A 23,355-nucleotide genomic window follows, 5' to 3' on the forward strand; every position below is an offset into this window, starting at 1 on the left:
TCAGACCACAATTGTGGGAGCCGCCATCTTGAGAACGTCCCGCTTCCCCGCCCAGCGCTTAGTGCAGAGGCCGCTCCCTAAACAGCCTCGACACTTGTAAAGAATAGAGGCGCCCCGGAGGCCAGTGAAACGAGCTTGAGTTCTCGAGGGCCGCTCGGAGGCTCGCGCCGTACGGCTCGTGAGGTCTCGAGCGTCTCCCTTTAGTCCGCCTCTGCTGCTCAGGCTGCGCCTGCCGCCCTGGGAGTCGCCATCTTGAGACTAGCTCCCCCTTCCCCCCTATTCTCTTCCTCTTGGGTCAGTTCTTCCACTGCAAACCAAACACAAGGCAGCGTCCGATCCTCGCTTCCCTCCTTATGACTCCGTCCCACAGGAGCCGCTTCAAAGAGGCAGAGTTAGGCCCCGAAGTGGCAACTGTACGGCAGGAGGAGCGGTAACGGCAGGGCGCTCATGCCTCCTCCCTGGGAGCCGCCATCTTGTGTGAAGAAGTAACAACTAAACATGGCGGCGGCGGCGGTCGGGCGAGGGGGCGGAGTCGGGCGACGTCACTGCTTCCCCCCCCACACCCCGCCCTCGCAGACTTCTCCTCCCGGCCGAGGCTTCTTAAAAGAACCTCGCGCTGCCTCGCGGCGAGGGACCGGTGCCGCTGCGCGCTTGGCTTGGGGTCAGGCCGCGCTCGGGTCAGGCACAGGCGTCCCCAGCCCTGTGGCCGCCGAAGCGCGCCCCCACGCCTCCGCCCTGGGAGCCGCCATCTTGCCACTTCCCCTCGCCCGGCCGTCCGCGGGCGTCAGTAGCGACTTTCAGCACAAAACAAAGATGGCGGCTGCGGCATCTGGGGAATGCCCGGATGAGAATGCCTCAGATGCCGTTGGCCCCGCCCCCTTGGGAACTGCCCCCTGGGTCGCTGAAGGGACACACGCCAGAGGAATCGCTTTAACTAGCAGTGGGGACACAGCACAGGTTGCTGAGGGTGGCTGACGGAGACATTAGAGTCAGGCCTCGGACCGGGGAGCGGACGTTTTCCTGCTCCGCACGCCCAGCTGCCTCCGGAAAGGTGGCCCGAAGCCCGCCTCCAGGGGAGCCGGAGGCGGGGTGAGAGTGGGCGGTAACGCGGCCTGGCGCGCCACGCCGGGGGCGGAGCCCTCCCAGGCTCCCAGGCCTGCTGTCCCGCCCCCACGCGGGGGCGCCGCCGCGACCGCCGGCGCCCCAAGAAAAAGAGCGGGGCCGCCGCGCGCCGAGCCGCCCGCCGCCCCTCCTGCTGTCGGGCGGGCAGCCAGGCTGGCGGCGCCTGAGGCGAGCGGGCGGGCGCGGGAGCGGTCCGCATCGCCCCGCGTCACCTCGCGTCACCCCGCCCCGCCTGCTTCCCAGGGCCTCGTGCCCCGCCCCGCGCGCAGGCGCATGGCCGCCTTTCGGGTCCGCCCTTTTTCGAGATTTGAATTTCCCCCAGCAAAGCGAGAGAGGCAAAATACCCGGATGGTGATCGCTGGCCTTTTCGCGCCAATCCTGTAAGTTCTCACAACAACCTTGAGAGGTGGGTACTGTCATCACCGCGATGTTCCAAATCTTGCAGGAGACCGTCTGGTCGCTGCACTGTCATGCTCACTGCCAGACGCAGGGTGTAATGCGCTGCTGTCCGGGCTCTTGGAATAACAACAGATGATTTTTCCTGTTTCTCTCATCTTTATTTGATCTTTACATTCACCAACCTCCAGCCGAAATTTGGCCTTTCCCGCAATTACAAGTGTAGGCAGCAAAGCACAGAGCGTTAGCCTGGTGACTATGTCACCAAAGGAAATGACAGATCATTTGAGATCATATAGCTTTTCTTGTAGATATCCTGAAATTAACTAAATTACAAGTTATTACAGAATAACTGCTTTGAAATTACTGTAGTTGGGCTTCCCTGGTGGTGCAGTGGTTGGGAATCCGCCTGCCAAGGCAGGGGACATGGGTTCGAGCCCTGGTCCGGGAAGATCCCACATGCCGCAGAGCAGCTAAGCCCGTGCACCACAGCTACTGAGCCTGTGCTCTAGAGCCCGTGAGCAACAACTACTGAGCCTGCGTGCCACAACTACTGAAGCCAGCGTGCCTGGAGCTTGTGCTCCGCAGCGGGAGGGGCCACTGCGGTGGGAGGCCCGCACACCGCAGCTGGAGAGAGCCTGCTCGCAGCAATAGGACCCAACACAGCCAAAAATAAATAACTAAAATAAATAAATTTATTTTTAAAAAAGGAAGTTACTGTAGTTGTTCAACCTGCCCATAGATCCTGTAATTTAACCTGTTAGTAAAGAAGCACATATATTACTATATCATACATTTTCAAAAATACTTTAATAACTGTCTTTCGACATATTAAGTTTCTGTTGTAATTCTCTGTTTTAGCTTATGCATTTGGAAACATTTGTTTGAGAAAAGGCCAAAGAGTCCTGTGACACAGCCAAAGGACAAGAGCCCTCATCTGTGTTTCTGTGCCACCAAATGCCCTAAGTGACCTTGTCCGTTCACGTCACCTCTCTGGCCCCAACTCCTTCCCCTGTAAAATAAGGAAGCCAAGCTGCTGGTTCCCAGGTGCCTTAGCCACATTCAGTGATTCTGTCCTCAGAGTTCAAGAATCACTACGGTAGTTCCAGGCTCCTTGGGCATCCAAGTGGCCCAGATTGAGCCCTCCTGCTGCTGGTGTCCCATGGTACAGCCCTCAGACTGGCATCCCCTTACCCGCAGAAAGGGAACAAAGGTGGTCAGGGTAGTCACGGGCACAATAAGCAGTTGTCATAAATGATACAGGCCAAAGAAACCACCACTGTGACACGACAGTGGCTCCTGCTTCAATGCATACAGACTGAGGAAGCAGGAGAGTTTAAGGAACACGTCTTAACCCCTTAGCCAGGAGATTGTCACATTTTGCAGGACTTCCCCCAAAGACCCCAGCACCAGACCAGGGGAGAGGGTGATGCTGGTGAGCCCTCGGACCTTCATGTGCCAGGGGAAGCTGGGAAGAACTTTGAGAGTCATGTAACAAGTGTCACAGCACCTCGGGTACGGAGGAGCTAGGCCATAAGGTACCCAGCCTGGCCTTCCTGGTGGACTTGGGAAGTTGGTTTGATTACACGTTGCTTTCAGCTTGCGCAAGGGCTCAGTAGCCTCTGCCCAGCAGCCGGAGAGGAGTCACTTTCCACGCCCTTCCTGGGCCTCCTTGTCTATCAAGCTGACAGTGTTGGACTCCGGTCCCCAGCTCTCCTCCATGCTGGCTGGCAGACAAGAGGGTCAGGCTAGTGCTGGCCGCGTGGGGCCCGGGAGGCCTGGCTCTTCGCACCAGGGAGTTGGGCCCCAGGTGGCGCCAGGGAAGGACCTGGAGATATGAGGCCGGGCCTCAGCTGGTGTCCCAGCCAGACTCAGGAGCGGAATGGGGAAGTGCCGGTGCCAGAGCGGAAGCCACAGCCGAGTTGAGGGTGTAAGCAGGCCAGGCCCAGGAGGGACCCACAGGACTACATGAGCATGGCACTTTGGTGTCTGGCCAAGAGGTTGGGACGTGATCATGTGTGAGTGGACAGCCGGCCACTGAAGGGTGCTAGGCAGGGGCGGTCCTTGAGGGAGATGCTGGGGGCTGCTGTGTGCAGACCACGTTAGCGGTGGCCAGCCTGGAAGCGGGAACCCCGGGGCAGGGGCAGCCCCCCAGCCTGGAGGCTCCTTAACCGGAAGCTGCAGCGGGGAGGTGCGAGACAGTGCTGCATGCTGAGATGGCAGTCGGGACAAGGCCTTCAGTTCCTTCGTGGAAATGCTGGTCCCCTTAACAACAGGCCCCCAAGGCAGGATGGGAGCGAGAAGGCTGACCAAGAGACCCAGTGGGCCCCTTCCCGGGTCTGACAGGTGGGCCCCAGGGCCAGTCTGAGAAGTGAACTGGCAAACAGGATGAGGAAAAAGAGCAGGGGTGCTGGTTTTGTGCTTGAACCGAAACTGAGCAGGTCTTCGCGCGCACAGAATCAGACCCTGCCCCGCCCTTTCAGGGCCTGAACTGCAGGAGGGCAGGTGGACATTGGGCCTCAGAAATAAACTGTGGTCTACATATCTAAGAACTCATTTAATTCACACCACGACTCTGCAGGGAGGTACTGGTAGCATCCCCATTCTGCAGGTATGCAAACTGAGGCCCGGAAGGGTTAAGGCCCAAGATCACACAGTTAGTAGGTGGGGGCACTGGGGTTTGAACATGGACAGTCCCTCTCATCCCCATGCTTGCCTGCCTGATTGCTGTCTTCACTTTCAGTCACTTTCAGGGCATTGAACCTCTTCTCTTGTTGATATTAATACATCTCTTGGCTACCAGGCCAGCTTACACTGCAGCAGGCCCCAGAGCAGTTGACGGTCCATGAAAAGTCCACATTGTTTTTAAATTATCGGACTGCTTCTGTGACTGCAGGAAGTGGAAGGTTTTCTTGTGAGCCAAGGACAGAAGGTGATTTTGAAAGGCGCGGCACTTCGGGGGCAGGCAGGAGGGTGAACCAGGGTGGCAGGCCTGGGGGACGGCTCCCTGTGCCACCTGGCCTCACACCTAAGAAGCAGAAGGGAGTCCTCCCCCTCCCCTCCTCCTACCCACCCCCACCATCCTTGCGTTAGATTCCAGAACTCGGACCACAGCTAATGGTTTCTCATTTAACTGGGTATTTGGTTCAAAGGGCTTTGGGACTGGCTTGGAAACTTCCACATTTGTAATGCCACTGAGGTGGAAAAGCCCATTCTGAGTTTTAACAGCAGACCTAGGAAAGATTTAAGTCTCTAAATGCAGTGGCTCGAAGGGAACTAGGGCAAGGGGCGGGATTTTTATAGCACAGAGATGAAAGAACAACAGCATAGGTATCAGGAGAGAGGGGCACAAAACCTCTAGGTGAAAGAGGGTTCCAGAGCCTTCTAGAGGCCATGCATAAGAAGGTGAATGGACTGTGGGTATTCCTGCACTTTTATTTCTGTTTTTTTTTTTTTTCTGATGAAAACTGTTGGTGGATCCTGAGGCTGAGAATCGGGAAGATGGAGGCTCTTTTTTGGATGGTTTTCTTTCTACCCACACCCTTTAACTACACTCTTTTTCTAACCACAGAGGAAAAAGGCAGAACGATCCTCCACTGGTGCCAACCAATCACAGAACCCTCGCCTTCCTCTGGGCCACCACCTCCACTCGGGGCAAGGTCGCAGCATCTGCGTCGGAAATCACGGGGACTCCTTCCTGCTGGCTCAGCTGGGAGGCCGAGGAGTGTTTTGCAAAAAAACTTTATCTGAATTCTGAAATAACAGTGAAGACGGCTGCTCTCTTAAGCTCTCTGACCCGGGTCACACATAGGCTTCCAGATGAAGCCCGAGTCGGGGCAGGCCCTCTTCCACGTGGCCCTGGTCAGCTGCCTCTGTGCGGCCACCGTCCACACCGGTGTTTTTGCAGGTGTCTCTGTCCAAGTGGGCTATGAGCACTACGCCGAAGTGCCGGTCGCCAGCCTCCCTGCCTTCCTGGCCATGCCCTTCAACTCGCTCGTTAACGTGGCCTACGTGCTCCTGGGGATATACTGGCTGCAGAGCAAGGCCAGCGCCCCGGGGGGCCCCACAGAGGCACGGAAGGCTCGCTACCTGAAGGACGTCTTTGCGGGCATGGCCCTGGTCTACGGCCCGGTTCAGTGGCTGCGCATCGCAATGCAGACGTGCCCCACCGCCGTGCTGGACCAGTGGCTCACCTTGCCCATCTTTGCATGGCCGGTGGCCTGGTGCCTCTGCCTGGACAGGGGCTGGAAGCCCTGGCTATTCCTGGCTGTCGAGGGCCTCTCCCTGTGCAGTTATAGCCTGGCCCTGCTGCACCCCCGTGGGTTTGAGGTGGCGCTGGGCGTACACATCGCAGCAGCTGTGGGGCAGGCCCTGCGCACTCAGGGGCGCCACGGCAGCACTTCCTCGGGAACGTACTTGGCTCTGGGCGTGCTCTGCTGCCTGGGCTTTGTGGTCCTCAAGCTGTGTGACCACGAGCTCTCGCAGTGGCATCTCTTCCAGCGGCTCACGGGCCACTTCTGGTCCAAAGTCTGCGATGTGCTCCAGTTCCACTTTGCCTTCTTGTTCCTGACCAACTTAAACACCTGCCAAAGATGCCCGCCTGCGGAGAAGATGCGTTAAAGTGTGGAAGGAAGGTGCTTCCGGCCGCTGACCCACCCTAACATCAAAATGCGCTCTCCGCTGGCATCCTGTCATCAGTGTTCAGTGTCCTGGGTGCAACAAGATAGGATGATGACAGAAGACTGCCCCTCCCTTCAAACTTATGGGCTTCAATACTCTGAGTATGAATATTCAACATTATGAAATGTTATGCTCTCTGTAACTTACTTTCAAAGGGTTAAAGCAAATATCTAAGGGCCGGGATGTGGGGTTCCATTTTACTATTCTTGTAATTTTTCTGTAGTTTGAAATTTTTCAAAATAAAATGTTGGGGGGAAATGACCCCAAGAAATCCATCAGACTCACAGTTGGACAAAGAATGGTTGTCTGCTTCGGGATGTGGGCTACAAGCATGGGCTGGCGACAGTGGGGCAGGGTAGCTTCTGGCTGGCGTGCCAGGCCAGGCTCTGGGGTTACCAGTGAGCATCCCCAGAGGTATCTGGCTTCAGGGAGACTGAGTCATAGTAAACACACGCGCCTAGCAGACTGGTGGGGAAATCCGAAGTCCAGAGCACTAACTCACTGTGACATCTGTGACTGCCAAGCTGACAGCAGGTCACATGGAAGTCACGTCACCTCAGATCCTCTGTGGAACAAGGCAGGGTGCGTCTAGATGAAAAAACACCCACAAATGTCAAAAGTTGAATCCTCAACAGAATGTTGCTTGCTGGGTCTTCCCTCAGAGCCAGGGTATAGCTTAGATGTCCTCAGCAGCTAGGGTTACTGAAGTGTCAAGTGTCTGTCACCCACGGAGAAACCCGGGTCCTTAGGAACCATGATCCCCTGATGGCATCTCAGCGTAGGGCCATGGAGTTGGCACCTTTCAACCCCAAAGCGTGCTTCTGATGCAGGTGATGATGTTTGTACAGGAGAACCCCCTGGGTGGGGGGACACTGAGGCCCAAGTGATGCTGAGGATTCTGCCTTTGGGTTGCCCTTTAGAGACTTGTTAACGTGTTCTTTAGACACCTGTTTCATTCCCCCTCACCTGAAAGGCATCTGGTCTTTAAAGACAAAGGTGAGGGCAGAAGGGAGAGGATGTCCTGTCCCTGCCGAATGGCGTCTCAGGACGGGCAGCCCACGTGCATCTGTTCAGTGTCCCCCTGAGGCCCCTCTCCCTGGAGGCTCGAGGGTTGGCGTGTGGACCGTTGCCATGACTACCAAGGTGCTTTTGAAACCGGGTACCTGGGCAGGATGTTCTGTTCTGGGCACATCTCCAGTGGGTGGCGGGTCTCAACCAAGTTGTTACCTGAAGAATCCTGTCGGTGAACATTGCCTCTGCCCCTCCCCTAAGGACTGGGGCCTGGAGCGGGGCCTGCCGGTTTGAAGAGCAGGGCCAGCATTTGCTTCGGGAAGCAGCTTTGTTCCACTACAGTTATTTCGAAGGCTTTGTATGTCCTAGAAGAGGAAAAAGGCTATGGGCATCTCCTCGAAGAGGCCAGGGGGAGGGAGGGTAAAGATGTGATTTCTCGGGTGGCTCAGTTAGAGACGGAGGTGGCAGTGTGGAGGAATGGGGGAGGACCAGGGTCTGATGTGGGGTGGGCTGTGATCACCCCCTGCTTGGCTACCTCTCTCTTAGTCGCTGTTTCCTTCCTTGACAGAGTGGATCCCCTGAAAATTGGGGCTTTGCATAGCCTCATTCATTCCATACCTTTGAGCCGCAAGCACCCATAACTTATTTTGTTGTTTTTATTTTATTTTATTTTTACCAATACCTATTTAATAAATAACCCTGGGAACCTTCTGGGTTTCATTCCACTCGTGTGTCAGGCTGGGTCCCCACAGGAAACAGGTGTCACGTTGAGATCAGGGTGATTCAGGACTGTTTCATGAAGAACTACGAACACCCCTGTGCCACGGGGAGGGAGGGAAGGGGGGGAACCGCAGGGGGTCTTTTCCCGCTCTGGGGCCTGAGGAGACCCTGGGCGGGGTGGACTCCACCCAAAGGAGAGACTCGTGTGGAAGGGACACCTCGGATGGGGCAGAAACCTCCAGAAGCCCAAGGTGGTCAGATGAAATGCAGGACATCAAATAATGTTTTAGTACCAGTGCGTCCCCAATGTCTCATGAGATGTGCTTATACTAAAAAAATGTTCATTGTTTATCTGAAATTCAGGTTTCACTGCGTGTTCTGTCGTTATATGCTAAATCAGACGACCCTATATTGAACCCATCCAACCAAAGCCAGAGGCCTGGAACGTTCTCTGTCTGCCCCGTTTTTGATCAGCGTTTCTCAAAGTGTGGCCAGCCTCAGCCACGCAGCTTCCTGTGTCCCCTGCAGCCCTGGTGAGTCCTGGCTTCCGGGGCCAGGGCCTCAGCCAGCCTCAGCCCTGCCCCAGGCTGCAAGGGCGCCCGCGATGACTGAGGTGCCGGAGGACGGAGGCTGGCGGCCGGGCCCCCTCTGGGCTCTGCTCTTTCCTCTGCAACTTGCCCCCGGAAAGCAGAGAAGCCGATGGTTACCAGACGGGCCCTCCCCCTGCGTCTGGCCTAACGGTTTAGAGGCTCCGAAGCTGGGAGGGATCTCAGAAACCATCTGCGCAGCGCCCTCATTTCGCAGAAACTGAAACTATACATGTGCGACTTTGCTGAAGGTTTCAACACTGAGCATCCGAAAGGCAGGCGGCCGGCCTCCAGGCCCTTCTGCTGTGATGCCCCACCTCTCCCGGGAAACAGTGACAGTGGCGGTACCACCTGGCCTCTTCCTCACTTCCCCACACGTGGCTCCCCTGAAAGTAGTGGTATTGGTTTTGCTCTGATCGTGCAGGTATACAGGCTCACGGTGGGGACGATGAGCCACCTGAGAGCGCCATCAGGGTTGCGGTGGCCCCAGCATGGGACATACCCCCCTGCACCTGTCTTTCCCACTCACGGTGCTGGGCCAGATGCCGCCCCCGGCCCCGCGCCGCTGCAGTGGCATCTATACCGGCCGCCCTCACCCCAACCTCCTGTGGCTGTCCCTTCGCCCCGGAGCTCGCCTTCCCCTGGGCCAGGATCAGGGGCACCCGGGTTGCCTTTCCCACTGACATTATGGTTCAGTTTCTAACAGCGACGACAGAGGCCGGGCATTTTATGCCAATCTGATGGGGGCAAAGCAAGACCTCGTTGTGACTTTAACTCGTGCCCCTCCACACACACGCATGCACACTTGTGCACAACTGGTGCTTGTGCACTTGTCTGTTGGAAGTTAGGATTTATTCTTCTGTAGGTTGTTGGTTTATATCCTTTCCTCATTATTGGACTTTTTCTTCCAAAAGTTTGCAGGAGCTTGTTTTACATTATAAACATTAACCATTCATCTGTCATACAGATGATACATACGTTTTGTTAATCTCATTTGTCTTTTGCCTTTGTGGGCATCTTAAAGGAACGTGGTTGAAGGTTTCCCCAGTCATGGATGTCTAAATGTCTGTCTTTTTCTTTGTAGCTTTTGGGTTTCTTGTCTATACATCAGGTAGCTTTGTCAAATCTTAACATCTCCTATAGCTGCTTCAGGTAGTTTTCATTATAAAAAGTTAATTATAAAATTATTAAGACTAATACTCATAAAATAGTTGAAAGTTACATTCAGAAACAAAACAGTGCAGCTGTCATCACTGTTAACAGGACACTTCACCAAACTGTTCTTGACCGGAGCCCTTCACAATCATGTTCCATGGCGGAGAGGAAATGCCCAAACCCCATGGAGCATGTTTCATCGCAGCCTGGGGGACAAAGGGGATTTTGTTTCTTGGCACTTAAAATTGGGCACGTCCCACAGGTAAACATTTCCCTCTCACCTCCGAAAACCTCCATGAGTAGAAATCTTTGGGTAAATATAAACTAGGCAATTTCTGTTCTCAAGCGAGCCCCCAAATAGCTATGAAATTAGAGAGCGCCTCTTCCCCTTCTAAGTGGGTCTTGGTTTCCCGGTGTTTTCAGCTCCCAGGTGCCCCTCGAGCCCTGGTTGCCTCTCTGCTAAGTGCTGAATTCTGGGGCCTGGCGCCCGCAGGCCGGGAAAGCTCCCCAAGCCTGCTTGCTGTTTGCAGCCCGCGCCCTGCTAGCCCAGCAGGCCCTTCTCACCATTTTCATGTGTTTCTAGTCTTTTCTTCCATTTCCTGCCTTTCACTTGGATCCTCAGAACCGCTGACTTGTGGTTTTACTTCTGCCTCTTCTTTTTCATGCAGCCTAACAGATCACACCGGGGCCTGAGCCTACTCTCCCGCCCCAGCGGCAGCCACCGTCCAGAGTTGGGTGGAGTCCACTCCCCAACATGTTCTGAGACCTTTCCTACAGGGGATCGGGGGTAGATGACCGGCAGTGTGCACTGCCATCTCGCACGTGCTGTCACCTTCCCTAGATGCACCACGTGGCCCTGATCCATCTCCCACCAGCTTCAGGACTGGATCTGTGGGTGTTTTTCCCCAGGTCTCCTGGCTGCCCATCAGGGTACTTCCTCCTTTGGTGCTGCTGTCTGGGCCTCTCTGCCTACGTGTGAGCACGTCGCTAGGGGATCTGCCTGTGCACAGCACATCTGCACTTCAGCTGAACTAGAAGTTGCCAAATCCCTCGCCACGGTGGTTGCTGAAATGACTGCCCAGCCGAGTTCCCGTTGCTCCGTGGCCTCACCAGCACGTAGTACTGGGAGAGGAGTTACTGTCTGCTGCTCTGATGGCGGTGAATTAGAATTTCATTTCCTTATGGTTTGCCTTTCTGGGCTTAAAGTTGAGGTTGCCTGGAAAAATCAAACATAGGATCCAGCAATTCCACTTCTGGGTATCTCCCCAACAGAAGGGAAAGCAGAAAAACAGAAACATAGATCAATGGAACAGGATAGAAAGCCCAGAGATAAACCCACGCACCTATGGTCAACTAATCTATGACAAAGGAGGCAAGAATACACAATGGAGAAAAGACAGTCTCTTCAATAAGTGGTGCCGGGAAAACTGGACAGCTACATGTAAAAGAATGAAATTAGAACACTTCCTAGCACCATACACAAAAATAAACTCAAAATGGATTAGAGACCTAAATGTAAGACCGGACACTATAAAACTCTGAGAGGAAAACATAGGCAGAACACTCTATGACATAAATCACAGCAAGACCTTTTTTGATCCACCTCCCAGAGTAATGGAAATAAAAACAAAAATAAACAAATGGGACCTAATGAAATTTAAAAGCTTTTGCAAAGTAAAGGAAACTACAAACAAGATGAAAAGACAACCCTCAGAATGGGAGAAAATATTTGCAAACGAATCAACGGACAAAGGATTAATCTCCCAAATATATAAACAGCTCATGCAGCTCCATATTAAAAAAACAAACAGCCCAATCCAAAAATGGGCAGAAGACATAAATAGACATTTCTCCAAAGAAGACATACAGATGGCCAAGAAGCACATGAAAAGCTGCTCAACATCACAAATTATTAGAGAAATGCAAATCAAAACTACAATGAGGTATCACCTCACACCAGTTAGAATGGGTGTCATCAGAAAATCTACAAACAACAAATGCTGGAGAGGGTGTGGAGAAAAGGGAACCCTCTTGCACTGTTGGTGGGAATGTAAATTGATACAGCCACTATGGAGAACAGTATGGAGGTTCCTTAAAAAACTAAAAATAGAATTACCTTATGACCCAGCAATCCCACTACTGGGCATATACCCAGAGAAAACCATAATTCAAAAAGACACATTCACCACAATGTTCATTGCAGCACTATTTACAATAGCCAGGTCATGGAAGCAACCTAAATGCCCATTGACAGAAGAATGGATAAAGAAGTTGTGGTACATATATACAATGGAATATTACTCAGCCATAAAAATGAACGAGACTGGGTCATTTGTAGAGATGTGGATGGATCTAGAGACTGTCATACAGAGTGAAGTAAGTCAGAAAGAGGAAAACAAATATCGTATATTAACGCATATATGTGGAACCTAGAAAAATGGTACAGATGAATCAGTTTGCAGGGCAGAAATAGAGACACAGATGTAGAGCCCAAACGTATGGACACCAAGGGGGGAAAGCAGCGGGGGATGAGGGGTGGTGGTGGTGTGATGAATTGGGTGATTGGGATTGACATATGTACACTAATATGTATAAAATGGATAACTAATAACCTGCTGTATAAAAAATATAAAATAAAATTCAAAAAAAAAAGGGAGGGAAAGCAGGGTCTTGAAGAGATACTTGTACACCTGTGTTCACAGCAGCATCATTCACAATAACTAAAACATGAAAGCAACCCAAGTGTCCATCAATGGATGAATGTATAAACAAGATGTGGTCCATCCAATCAGTGGAATGCTATTCAGCCTTAAAAAGGAAGGTTGTTCTGACACCTACTACGACATGGCTGCACCTGCAAGGCATCATGGTCAGGGAAACCAGCCAGACACAAAGGACGGATACTGTGTGACTCCACTGGTATAAGCTGCTTAGAGCCGTTAGATTCCTAGAGACAGAAAGTAGGGTGGGGGGGGGCACGGGCTGGGGGAGGGGTAAGGAGGGCACGGGCTGGGGGAGGGGTAGGGGGGCACGGGCTGTGGGAAGGGGAGGGGGGCTAGTGTCTAATGGGGACAGAGTTTCCCTTGGGGAAGATGAACACTTCTAGAGATGGATGGTGGGGATGGCTGCACATCAACTTGAATGTACTTAATGCCACCCAGCTGGGCGCTGAAAAATGGTTAACGTGGTACACTTCATGTTATCTGTATTTAACTACACTTTAAAAATTGACATTGATCTCTGCAGTTCACTAGCTGAGACACCTTGAATACGCTTTGTCAGCCCTCTGTGCCTCAGTTTCCCCTCTCATATGGCATGGCTGGTTGTGAGCACTGGTCGAGGTGACCCATAAAAGCAGTTCAGGAAAGTGTCTGCTCAGAACCAGCTGTGGGTCCTGGCCGCTCTCCCCAGCGCAGAGCTGCATCTCTTGGGCTGCACCGTAGATGAGGAAACACGAATCATACTGGGAGTAGTTAATGGTTACTGAGGGCTTACTGTCGAGGAAAGTAAGTTTAGAGAAGTTGAATAACCTTCAAGTTTGTGGAGGTAGGAAGTGGCCAAGGTGGGGTTGGCCCTGGGGCTTCAGAATTCCCTGCCTGCTCTCGGCTGCTACGTTGTTATTTGTACTTAGAGTCCTTGCCACCATGGCTTGGGAGCCAAATTTCATTTTGAAAATACATTTAAAAATTGAGGGACTTCCCTGGTGGTCCAGTGAGTAAGACTCTGCGCTCCCAATGCAGGGGGCCTGGGTTCAGTCCCTGGTCTGGGAATTATATCCCGCGTGCATGCTGCAACTAAACGATCCCGCGTGCCACAGCTAAGACTCGGTGCAGGCTAAATAAATAAATAATTGAGACAGGAATCACATACCATACAATTCATGCTTCTGAAGTGTACGTTCCAGTGTTTTTTAGTATATTCTGTGCAACCATCACCATGAATTCCAGAAGAAACCCCAGGCCTGTTAGCAGTCTCTTCCCACACTGCCACCCAGTCCCTGGCAGCCACTCACCTGCTTTCTGCCGCTCTGGATTTGCCTCTTCTGGGCCTTTCGTATAAATGGACTGATACACCATGTGGCCTTTTTTGTCTGGCTGCTTTCACCCAGCATCATGTTTCCGAGGTTCATCCGTGTTGTAGCATCTATCAGTACTGCATTCCCTTTGACGGCCGCATAGTCCTCCACGGTGTGGCTAGACCACCTTTTGCTTAGCCAGTCATCAGTTGGACATTTGGGTTGTTTGTACCTTTGGCTCCTATGAGTAATGCTGCTCTGCACATTTGTGCCTAAGTTTCTGTGCGGACAGGGTGTTTTCCTTTCTCTTGGGTCGGTAGCTGGGAGTGGCCATGCTGGGACGGGGGCTGATTCCATGCGGAATTGTTCAAGGAGCAGCCTCACCGTTCCCACCACAGCACACAAAGCTTTTGATTTCTTGACATCCTCACCAGCCCTTGTTACTGATTTTTGATTATAAGCATCCTAGTGGGCGTGACATGGGACCTCATTATGCTTTGAAAATATATTCTTAATTTTCAAAACCCTCTCATCGGCACTGCACTGGCACACGCACCTGGCTGTGTCATGGGGCATCTCAGCTTCCCCAGAGAGCGCCCTGCCCTTGCCGGGCAGCCATTCGGAAATGTTTTCCATTTGAAACTATTTGTCCTTGCCATTCAGATGGGCTTTCTTTCCAGACTGTTCTTTATAGTGTACAACCCAAACAGGTGGTGGAGCTGAGCCTGTGACACCCAAAACGAGCTGAGCCAGCCCCACTAGCGGGGCTTCTGGGGTGGCCGACACAACAAACAACAGATGTCACCTCTGAGAGGACTTCAGATCGGGGAACTGTCAGAGATTACAGAGATTGTCACGCTGCATCAAAACCACAACCTCCAGGCATATGCTGTTTACTAGACACTCACCTAAAACATATGCCTGCGGAAAGATCACACGTGAAAGAAGGAGAAAAAAAGATATACTCTGCACCTCCTAACCCAGAGGGAGCTGGCGTGGCTATATTAATATCAGACAAAACAAGAACATTTAAGGAATCATGTTAAAATAGGTTCAAAATATATAAAGCAAAAATTGACAGAACTCCAGGGAGAAATAGACAAATCTAGCACCGTAGAGGGAGGTTTCCATGGGCTTTCCTCGAAGGTATTTAGGTCAAGCAGACAACAGTTCTGTGAAGATTCAGAAAACGTGAAGGAGCCAGTGACTAAGGGCACCCTGACTGAGTCTTCCTCAGTCAGAGCATCTTCCCTCTGCCCCCATGGCCGCAAATGGTGTCTGAAGATGATGGCAAGTTGGAAGCTTGGTGTATTTGAAGAGTGTGATTAGGTTAGAAGTCGGTGCACGCATGTGCACACACACAGACACACAATTGCCACACATTGCAAAGTTTAAAAAAAATCGTAACGAGAATTTAAAAATACTTAGAACTACAGCAATAAAAAGAACAAAATAATAAAAGTTGTGGGTGATACTGAAAATGTTATTTAAAGTAAAATTTACAGCTTTAGGGGCTCACGTAGCCGCATTATTTTTATTGACCCAAAACATATTAAGTGTAATCACTTGGACTTTCCATACACACAGCAGAGGCGCCATCAAACCAAGCCCCGAACTAAATGTTACCGTGACCTCTATCACTCCCGATTGGTTTTGCACATTCTAGAAGTTCATATAAATGGAAGCTTACAGCGTGTGACATTCATACACGTATCAGCACATTGATTCCTTTTTATTACTGAGTAGTAGTGGGCGATATGGATGTCCGACAGCTCTGTTGATCTGTTAGTCTGTTGATGGGCATTTAGTTGGGGGCTCATATAAAGAAAGCTGCTGTGGACACGCAGGTACATGTCTTCGTATGGACGTGCTCATTCATTTCTTTTTGGTACACACCTAGAGCGGAATGGCTTCCTGGGGGTAGGTGAAGTTCAAGTTCATAAGAAACCGGCCAGCGGTCATCTGAAGTGGCTGGCCCACTTTGCACCGCGGCTGGCTCCACTCCCTTGACGACACTTGGTATGACCAGTCTTTTTAGTGTTAGTCATCCTGGTGTGTGTGCACAGCCCTGTCACTGCGGTTTTCTCTTGCGTTTCCCCGCGACTGAGGAGGCTGAGCAGGAGGCGGGGGCGGGGCTGTTGGAGGAGGGGGGAGGGCGGGGGAGGGGCAGGGCCCCGCAGGGAGGAGCTCGGGGCCCCGCAGGGCCAGCTCCTCATTCCTGAACCGCTAGACCCCAGGCCAGCTGCCTTCTGGTTCCGAGCTGTGGCCTCGCCTCGCCCAGCTTCTCTGCGGCTTGGCAGCTGGGAGGCGGGGAAACCGATGTCCCCGACCTTGACCCCAGAAAGTAAAGACAAGCTTCCAAGTGTGTTTAATGAAACTGAAGGAACCTTCTCGCAGAAGAACAAGAGCAGCACACAGGCAGACTCCCTGTGGCTCTCTGTCCGGGCTCCATTCCGAAAGTCCAGGCCGGTGTCTGGTGCTCAGTGGGCGCTTCTGGCCTGAGTAACTGTATGATCTGGTTTCCAGACTTGACAAACACACACACACACACACACACACACCCCACAAAGAAAACTGCAGATCCTTTTCACTGAAATGTTGATGCACATTTCAAAAATTAAAAATTAGCTCAGACAATCCAAAAGCAGATTAAGAAATGAATATACCATAACCAAGTGGAGTTCATTCCAAGACTGCAGAGATGATTCAATTAGGAATGATGTTACTATAATTAGTAATATTAATACGTCCAAGGAGGAAAACATGACATCGATCATTGTCAAAAGGTATTTGAAGCAATCCCACTTGCGGGGATCCACCCCAAAGAACTGAAAGCAGGCATCGGGACAGATATTTGTACACCATTGTTCACAGCAGCATTACTACAGCCAAAAGGTGGAAGCAACCTAACTGTCCATCAACTGATGAATGGACAAAGCGCAGTAGAGACACACAGTGGAATGTCATTCAGCCTTAAAAAGGAAGGAAATTCCGATACATGTTTCAACATGGACAAACCTTGAATACATTGTGCTGAGTGAAATAAACCAAGACACAACTGGACAGAGTGTATGATTCCATTCTATCAGGTGCCTAGAGTAGCCCAGCTCGTAGAGACAGAAAGTAGGATGGTGGGTGCCAGGGCCTGAGGGATGGGAGGGGGAATTATTGTTTAACGGGGACAGAGTTTCAGTTGGGAAGATGAAAAGAGTTCTGCGGATGGATGGTGGTGATGGCTGCACACCTGTGTGAATCATCTGAACTTAAATGCCACTGAACTCACAGTTAAAAGTGGTCAAAATGGTAAATTTTAAACTTTTTTTTTTTTTTTTTTTTTTTGCGGTACGCGGGCCTCTCACTGTTGTGGCCTCTCCCGTTGCAGAGCACAGGCTCTGTACACGCAGGCTCAGTGGCCATGGCTCACGGGCCCAGCCGCTCCGCGGCATGTGGGACCTTCCTGGACCGGGGCACGAACCCGTGTCCCCCGCATCGGCAGGCGGACTCTCAACCACTGCGCCACCAGGGAAGACCGATCTTGGCCTTTTTTGACCAAGTCATCTTGATGGCCTCACAGGGGAGTGGGAGCCAACAGTGGCCGAGGGGGTCTTACTTGTGAAATCTGACACCAGTACCCTTTCCTAGTCCTGTGTTAAGCTGAACTGGGAACAAACAGGCCACCCTGTCCCCACGACGAACAATTGTGGGACTGGGCATCCTTTCCCATTGTGTTGTCAAACTGGGAACGGAGCAGAGTACACTAGCGTTTGGCTTCAGGACAGACTTGCCCTAGGAAGGTAAGACTGTAACCCAACCCTGGGTGGAGCCCCACCGCTAGGCTGTGTCCACCAATCCAAAGTCCTGTCCCCAGGTTCCCACCTGGAAATCACTGCGTGGCTCTAAGGCTCTGAGCCTTTCTTCTAGGTTCCTCTGTCGAGGCGGGTGTTCTTCCTCATTGCCTTGGCAGTGAGTCCAGTAAACTCAGCTTTGCCTGATCAACAAGTTTTTCTGGTGGTCATTTTGGGGAGTCTGCCCCCTTGGTCACCTCTAGTGGCTCTGGTGGCTGCACACAGGTAGCAAGGGACCACGCACACACCCTCAGCGTAGCTGGTGTTAGGTTCCTAGGTTAATTAGCCAAAGATGCAGAATGGTCCGAAGCCAGATGGCCACACGGGGTATGGGGAGAGGGTGCAGACGCGGTCTCAGCCCCCAACAGGCCTCAGCTGGGGAGGGTCCCCGAGTCTCATTTCTGCTTACACTCGGGGATCCCTGGGCTTGTCCCACTGCGGGAATGCCTCTGTGAAAGGTGAGAACAATTTGCTGAACGCGGGCCCTTTGCATATGATTCCATATCATATGTGATTTTTGTTGTACTCAGTTTTTCTACTTTTTGAGACAATTTTGGAGATTTTTATTTTTCAAAGAAAATCATTCATTTAATCTAGAATTTCAAATGTACCACCAGCATAGGGACTTCCCTGGTGGTCCAGTGGGTAAGACTCTGCGCTCCCAATGCAGGGGGCCCAGGTTCAATCCTTGCTTGGGTAACTGGATCCCACAAGTCGCAACTAAGAGTTCGCATGCTGCAGCTAAGAGTCCTCATGCTGCAGCTAAAGATCCCATATGCCTCAATGAAGAGCCCGTGTGCCGCAACTAAGACCCAGTGCAGCCTAAATAAATAAATAAATAAATGTTTAAAAAAATAAGCTATTATTCAAATATACTGGCATAAGGTTACATTTGGTATTTAGTATTTTAACAGATTTAAATTTCCTCCTTAACCCATGAGTAGTATTCCACTGTATACATATACCGCATCTTTTTTTATCCATTCATCTGTTGGACACTTAGGTAGCTTCCTTATCTTGGCTATTGCAAATGATGCTGCCATGAACATTGGGCTGTATGAATCTTTTCAAATTAGTGTTTTCGTTTTCTTTGGATATATACCCAGGAATGGAATTGCTGGATCACATGGTAGTTCTATTTTTAGTTTTTTGAGAAACCTCCATACTGTTTTCTGTAGTGGCTGCACAAATTTACATCCCCACCAACAGTGTATGAGGGTTCCCTTTTCTCCACATCCTCGCCAACATTTGTTATTTGTGGTCTTTTTGATGATAGCCACTCTGGCAGGTGAAGATTAGTACATTTTTGAATGGAAAGTACCAGAAACAAAGTTAAAGACACATCACAAATGAGGATAGAATACTTGTAACACATATGATCCCGATTATGGAAAGAACTCTCCGTACCAATAAGAAAAAGACCCATAGCCCAATGGAATCTAACCATGAATATGACTAGATAGCTCACGTGAAAAGAAATTCAAAAGGCCAATGCAGGCAAACCAGTGAAGAACGTCCAACCTCACTCATACTGAAATGAAAATAAAAAGCAAGATATGCCTTCTCACCGATTAGATTTGCAAAGGTGGGGAGTTCCCTGGTGGTCCAGTGGGTAAGACTCCACACTCCCAATGCAGGGGGCCCAGGTTCAATCCTTGGTTAGGGAACTAGATCCCACATGCATGCCACAACTAAGAAGCCCAAATGCTGCAACTAAGAGTCCGCATACAGCAACGAAGATCCTGCAAGTGGCAGGGAAGATCCCGCGTGCCGCAACTAAGACCCGGCACTGGCTAAATAAATAAATAAACATTAAAAAACCCAAAAAGATTGCAAAGGTGAAACTTTTGACAATACCTGGTGCTTTGGAGGCCACGTGGGCTACATGTACCAAAATGACCTAGTGATCCAGCTCCTGAGGGCGTCACCTAAAAAATACCCTTGCCTAAGTGTGTAAAAATACACATGCGAGGATGCAGGATTGTTTATGGTGGCAAAAGCACAAACAGAAGAAAGAACTGGAGACAACCTGACTCTCCGCGGAGGACCACTTACGTCACTTGATAGTATATCCAGACAGTGTACGCACCAGGGCACAGCCTTTGGGGGCCCAGCTGGGTGCAGGGGGGTGAACGTGGTCTGGGTCTCGGGATGTGGACCACTGAGGTTTGTGCGGCTGCGCTCTGCTCTCGGGGAGGAGATGCAGGCGGGGAAAGTGAGAAGGGGTTTGTCTTCCTTTGTACACTACACTCATGTACTGTTTGGGATTCTTCATAAGGAGAAGGTATTTTTAAAAGGCAGTGTTTGTTTTTTAAAATAATGGACTCTAAAAATGTTCTGGCTAGGAAAAAATGACCACATGGTGGCCAGGAATGGGGCTCCTGATCCCAGGTTGGCTTTGCTCCCAGCCTGCTCACTGGTTGCCTTAGAAACAGGCTAAGAGACGGGGAGCCAGTTATCTTGGGGAGCCATTAAGGCAGTGACTCAGCAGAAAACCCAACCCAGGAGGGAGGTCTCCATTCACTGTTTGTGCCTGCTTTCTCTTCTAGAAAAACAACAGCGAGGGAGTATTTCTGATGTCACATTTGCAAACTGGTGAGATGATAAAAAATGAAGGCGATAGGACAAGTCGACCGTCTCTTCTAATTTGTCACTAGCTGAGCGGTGTCTCTCTGCTCTCCTGTCCCTAGGAGACCACGGGTCCCCTGCCCTCTGCCAGCCTGGACCCTCCTGCTGACGGTGCAAAGAAAGCTTCCTTTCGCAAGTGCTTACTCCAGGTTGCCACAGCAACTGATGGCCCGTAGGGCACAAGCAAACCAAAAAAACCACCCAGCATTAGCGGTGCAATTTAGTACGGTTCATACCTTCAACGGAGAGAAAAGTGAAGGGACATAGGTTTGCTTGGACTTCGCTCTGGCTTGCCTGAGCACAGATCTGTCTGAGCACAGATCTGACTGACAGCACAGTTTAACCTCTGAGTTTCATGAGGAGACCCAACTGGTAGGAGAGAAGGCTGGAGGGCCAGGCAGGGGCAGGGTCCCCGCAGCAGGATGCAGGCAGCTGCAGCCAGCCGTGACAGAGCTGACGGCGGTTTGGCCAAGGCAGGGCTATGGAGATGGAACGAGGCAGAGGGGAGAAATCCACAGTGTGGAAGAAGATAAGATGTGTTGGTTAGCTGGTGTGAGTGAAGGAGTGGGAGGCATCAAGAAAAACTTCTGGTGACTTCTTCTGATTCTGGCCACGACTGATAAGAGTATATCAGACTAACTCTCACTGAAAACAGCTAGAGAAGCTGGACAAAATGTATATATATATTTTTTGCGGTACGCAGGCCTCTCACTGCTGTGGCCTCTCCCGTTGCGGAGCACAGGCTCCGGACGTGCAGGCCCAGGGGCCATGGCTCACGGGCCCAGCCGCTCCGCAGCATGCGGGATCCTCCCAGACTGGGACACGAACCTGTGTCCCCTGCATCGGCAGGCGGACTCTCAACCACTGCGCCACCAGGGAAGCCCCAAAATGTATATTTTTAAAGAAGCATTTGAAGGCACCAGAGAACAAGCAAGCAGCAAAGGCCTGACTTGAGGGGCTACAATCCTTGAGATGAGGGTGCACGCAAGAGTCACCCTGGCTGGTTCTCAAACAGCAAAGGAAAGAGGACAGAAGCAATATTTGAAGAGATAGTGGCCGGGAATTTTCCAAAAGTGACAGAAAGACATCAAACCCCAGGTTCAAGGAGGTTACAAACATTAAGCAACACAGACACCAAGAAAATCCCAGCTAGGCAGGAAGCACGTCGCACAGTCAGACTGCTGAAAATCCAAGACAGAGAAGAACTACTGAAAGCACCTAGAGGGAAACAACACATCGACTGCAGAGGCACTGTAATAAGACTGATGATGGCTTTTCAACAGAAATAATGAAAGGTGACGGGATAATGTATTTAAAAGTGCTGAAGGAGAAAAACTGCCAACCTGGAGTTCTATACCAAGCAAAATAGCCTTTAAAGATGAAGGCAAGGGCTTCCCTGGTGGCGCAGTGGTTGAGAGTCCGCCTGCCGATGCAGGGGACGCGGGTTCGTGCCCCAGTCCGGGAGGATCCCACATGCCGCGGAGCAGCTGGGCCCGTGAGCCATGGCCGCTGTGCCTGTGCGTCCAGAGCCTGTGCTCCGCAACGGGAGAGGCCACAGCAGTGAGAGGCCCGTGTACCGCAAAAAAAAAAAAAAAAAAAAAAAAAAAGATGAAGGCAAAATAAATACATTTCAGGCAAACGTTGGGGCAACTCAACGCCAGCCTACCTGTCCTGTAAGAAATATTGCAGGTAGTTCTTCAGGCTGAAGGAAAATGACCCTGCCCGTGAGAGGATGCTCAACGTCATTAGTCACTAAGGAAGGAGAAACCCAAACTTCAATAAGCTGGTCCTTCATACCTACTAGAACGGCTATCATCGAAAGGACAGACAGTAACGTGGGGTTGCTGAGGACATGGACAAATTAGAGCCCTCACAGGTTGCTGGTGTGGCTGTAAAATGGCGCAGCCCTTGTGGAGATAGACAGGTCCTCAAAATGTTACACATACGTTACCATATCACCTAGCAACTCCCCTCCCAGAGAAATGAAACACAGCCACAGGAAAACTTATACACAAACTTATACACAAACGTTCATAGCGGCACTCTTCATAGCAGCCCCAAAGTGGAAACAACCCACATTTCCATCTATGGAAGAATGGATAAACAAAGTGTGGTCTCGGGACTTCGCTGGTGGTGCAGTGGTTAAGAATCCACCTGCCAGTGCAGGGAACACGGGTTCGAGTCCTGGTCTGGGAAGATCCCACAGGCCGCGGAGCCACTAAGCCCATGCGCCACAACTACTGAGCCTGCGCTCTAGAGCCCACGAGCCACAACTACTGAAGCTCGCGCGCCTAGAGCCTGTGCTCCACAACAAGAGAAGCCACCGCAACGAGAAGCCCGCGCACCACAATGAAGAGTAGCCCCAGCTCGACGCAACTAGAGAAAGCCCGCGCGCAGCAACGATGACCCAATGCAACCAAAAATAAATAAAATAAATAAATTTATAAAAAAATTTTAAAAATGAAGTGTTATTCCAAAAGTACTGACGTCTAGGCCATGGGATCCATAGAGGGGTTTTGGTGGTTTGCAGTAGTCAAGGTCAGAAAACATCTGAGGATGGATCATGCTTGTTAATGTCTCCTATGGTGATGTTATCCTCCGATTATTTTCTTCACCTTATTTTCGGTCAAGAAATGAAATCATCTGAGAAAGAAAGCAAGGGAGGGAAGGGGGGATCCAGGGTGGAAGACCAGAGCTGAGGGAAGGCAAGCAGAGCGTTAGAAGGGGACTCTATTTTTTTTTTTTTTTTTTTTTTTGCGGTACGCGGGCCTCTCACCGTTGTGGCCTCTCCCGTAGCGGAGCACAGGCTCCGGACGCGCAGGCTCAGCGGCCATGGCTCACGGGCCCAGCCGCTCCGCGGCACGTGGGATCTTCCCGGACCAGGGCACGAACCCGTGTCCCCTGCATCGGCAGGCGGACTCTGAACCACTGCGCCACCAGGGAAGCCCCAGAAGGGGACTCTATGAGGTAAACACAGCATAAGTCAAACCATGCCAACGTGAAGACAGCAGCACCAGGGCAAGGGGGACCCAAGAAGGATGACACAAGTGACACTGAAAGAAGGTGCGAAAGGAAACAGGAAGGAACAGAGCAGATGGGACGACATGGCCATCTCAGGAGGGAGAATGGGGCGCCACTGGTTAGTGGGCACCGGGTTTATGTTGGAGATGATGAAAAAGTCTGGGGGTTTCACTAG

General features: G+C 51.4%; 1 protein-coding gene across 1 annotated transcript; it reads left to right on the top strand.

Annotated features, from left to right (window-relative positions):
- Positions 1 to 5,325: 5,325 nt before the first annotated feature.
- On the top strand, positions 5,326 to 6,138 carry TMEM187 (transmembrane protein 187; the record flags this gene model as incomplete). Its single annotated transcript, XM_079727267.1, has 1 exon — positions 5,326 to 6,138. Exon 1 carries the CDS (start codon positions 5,338 to 5,340, stop codon positions 6,136 to 6,138), a length of 801 nt encoding a protein of 266 aa, XP_079583393.1. The 5' UTR covers positions 5,326 to 5,337.
- Between the last annotated feature and the right edge of the window lie 17,217 nt (positions 6,139 to 23,355).

Source organism: Hyperoodon ampullatus (genome assembly GCF_949752795.1).
Source record: "Hyperoodon ampullatus genome assembly, chromosome: X".
Classification (NCBI taxonomy): domain Eukaryota; kingdom Metazoa; phylum Chordata; class Mammalia; order Artiodactyla; family Ziphiidae; genus Hyperoodon; species Hyperoodon ampullatus.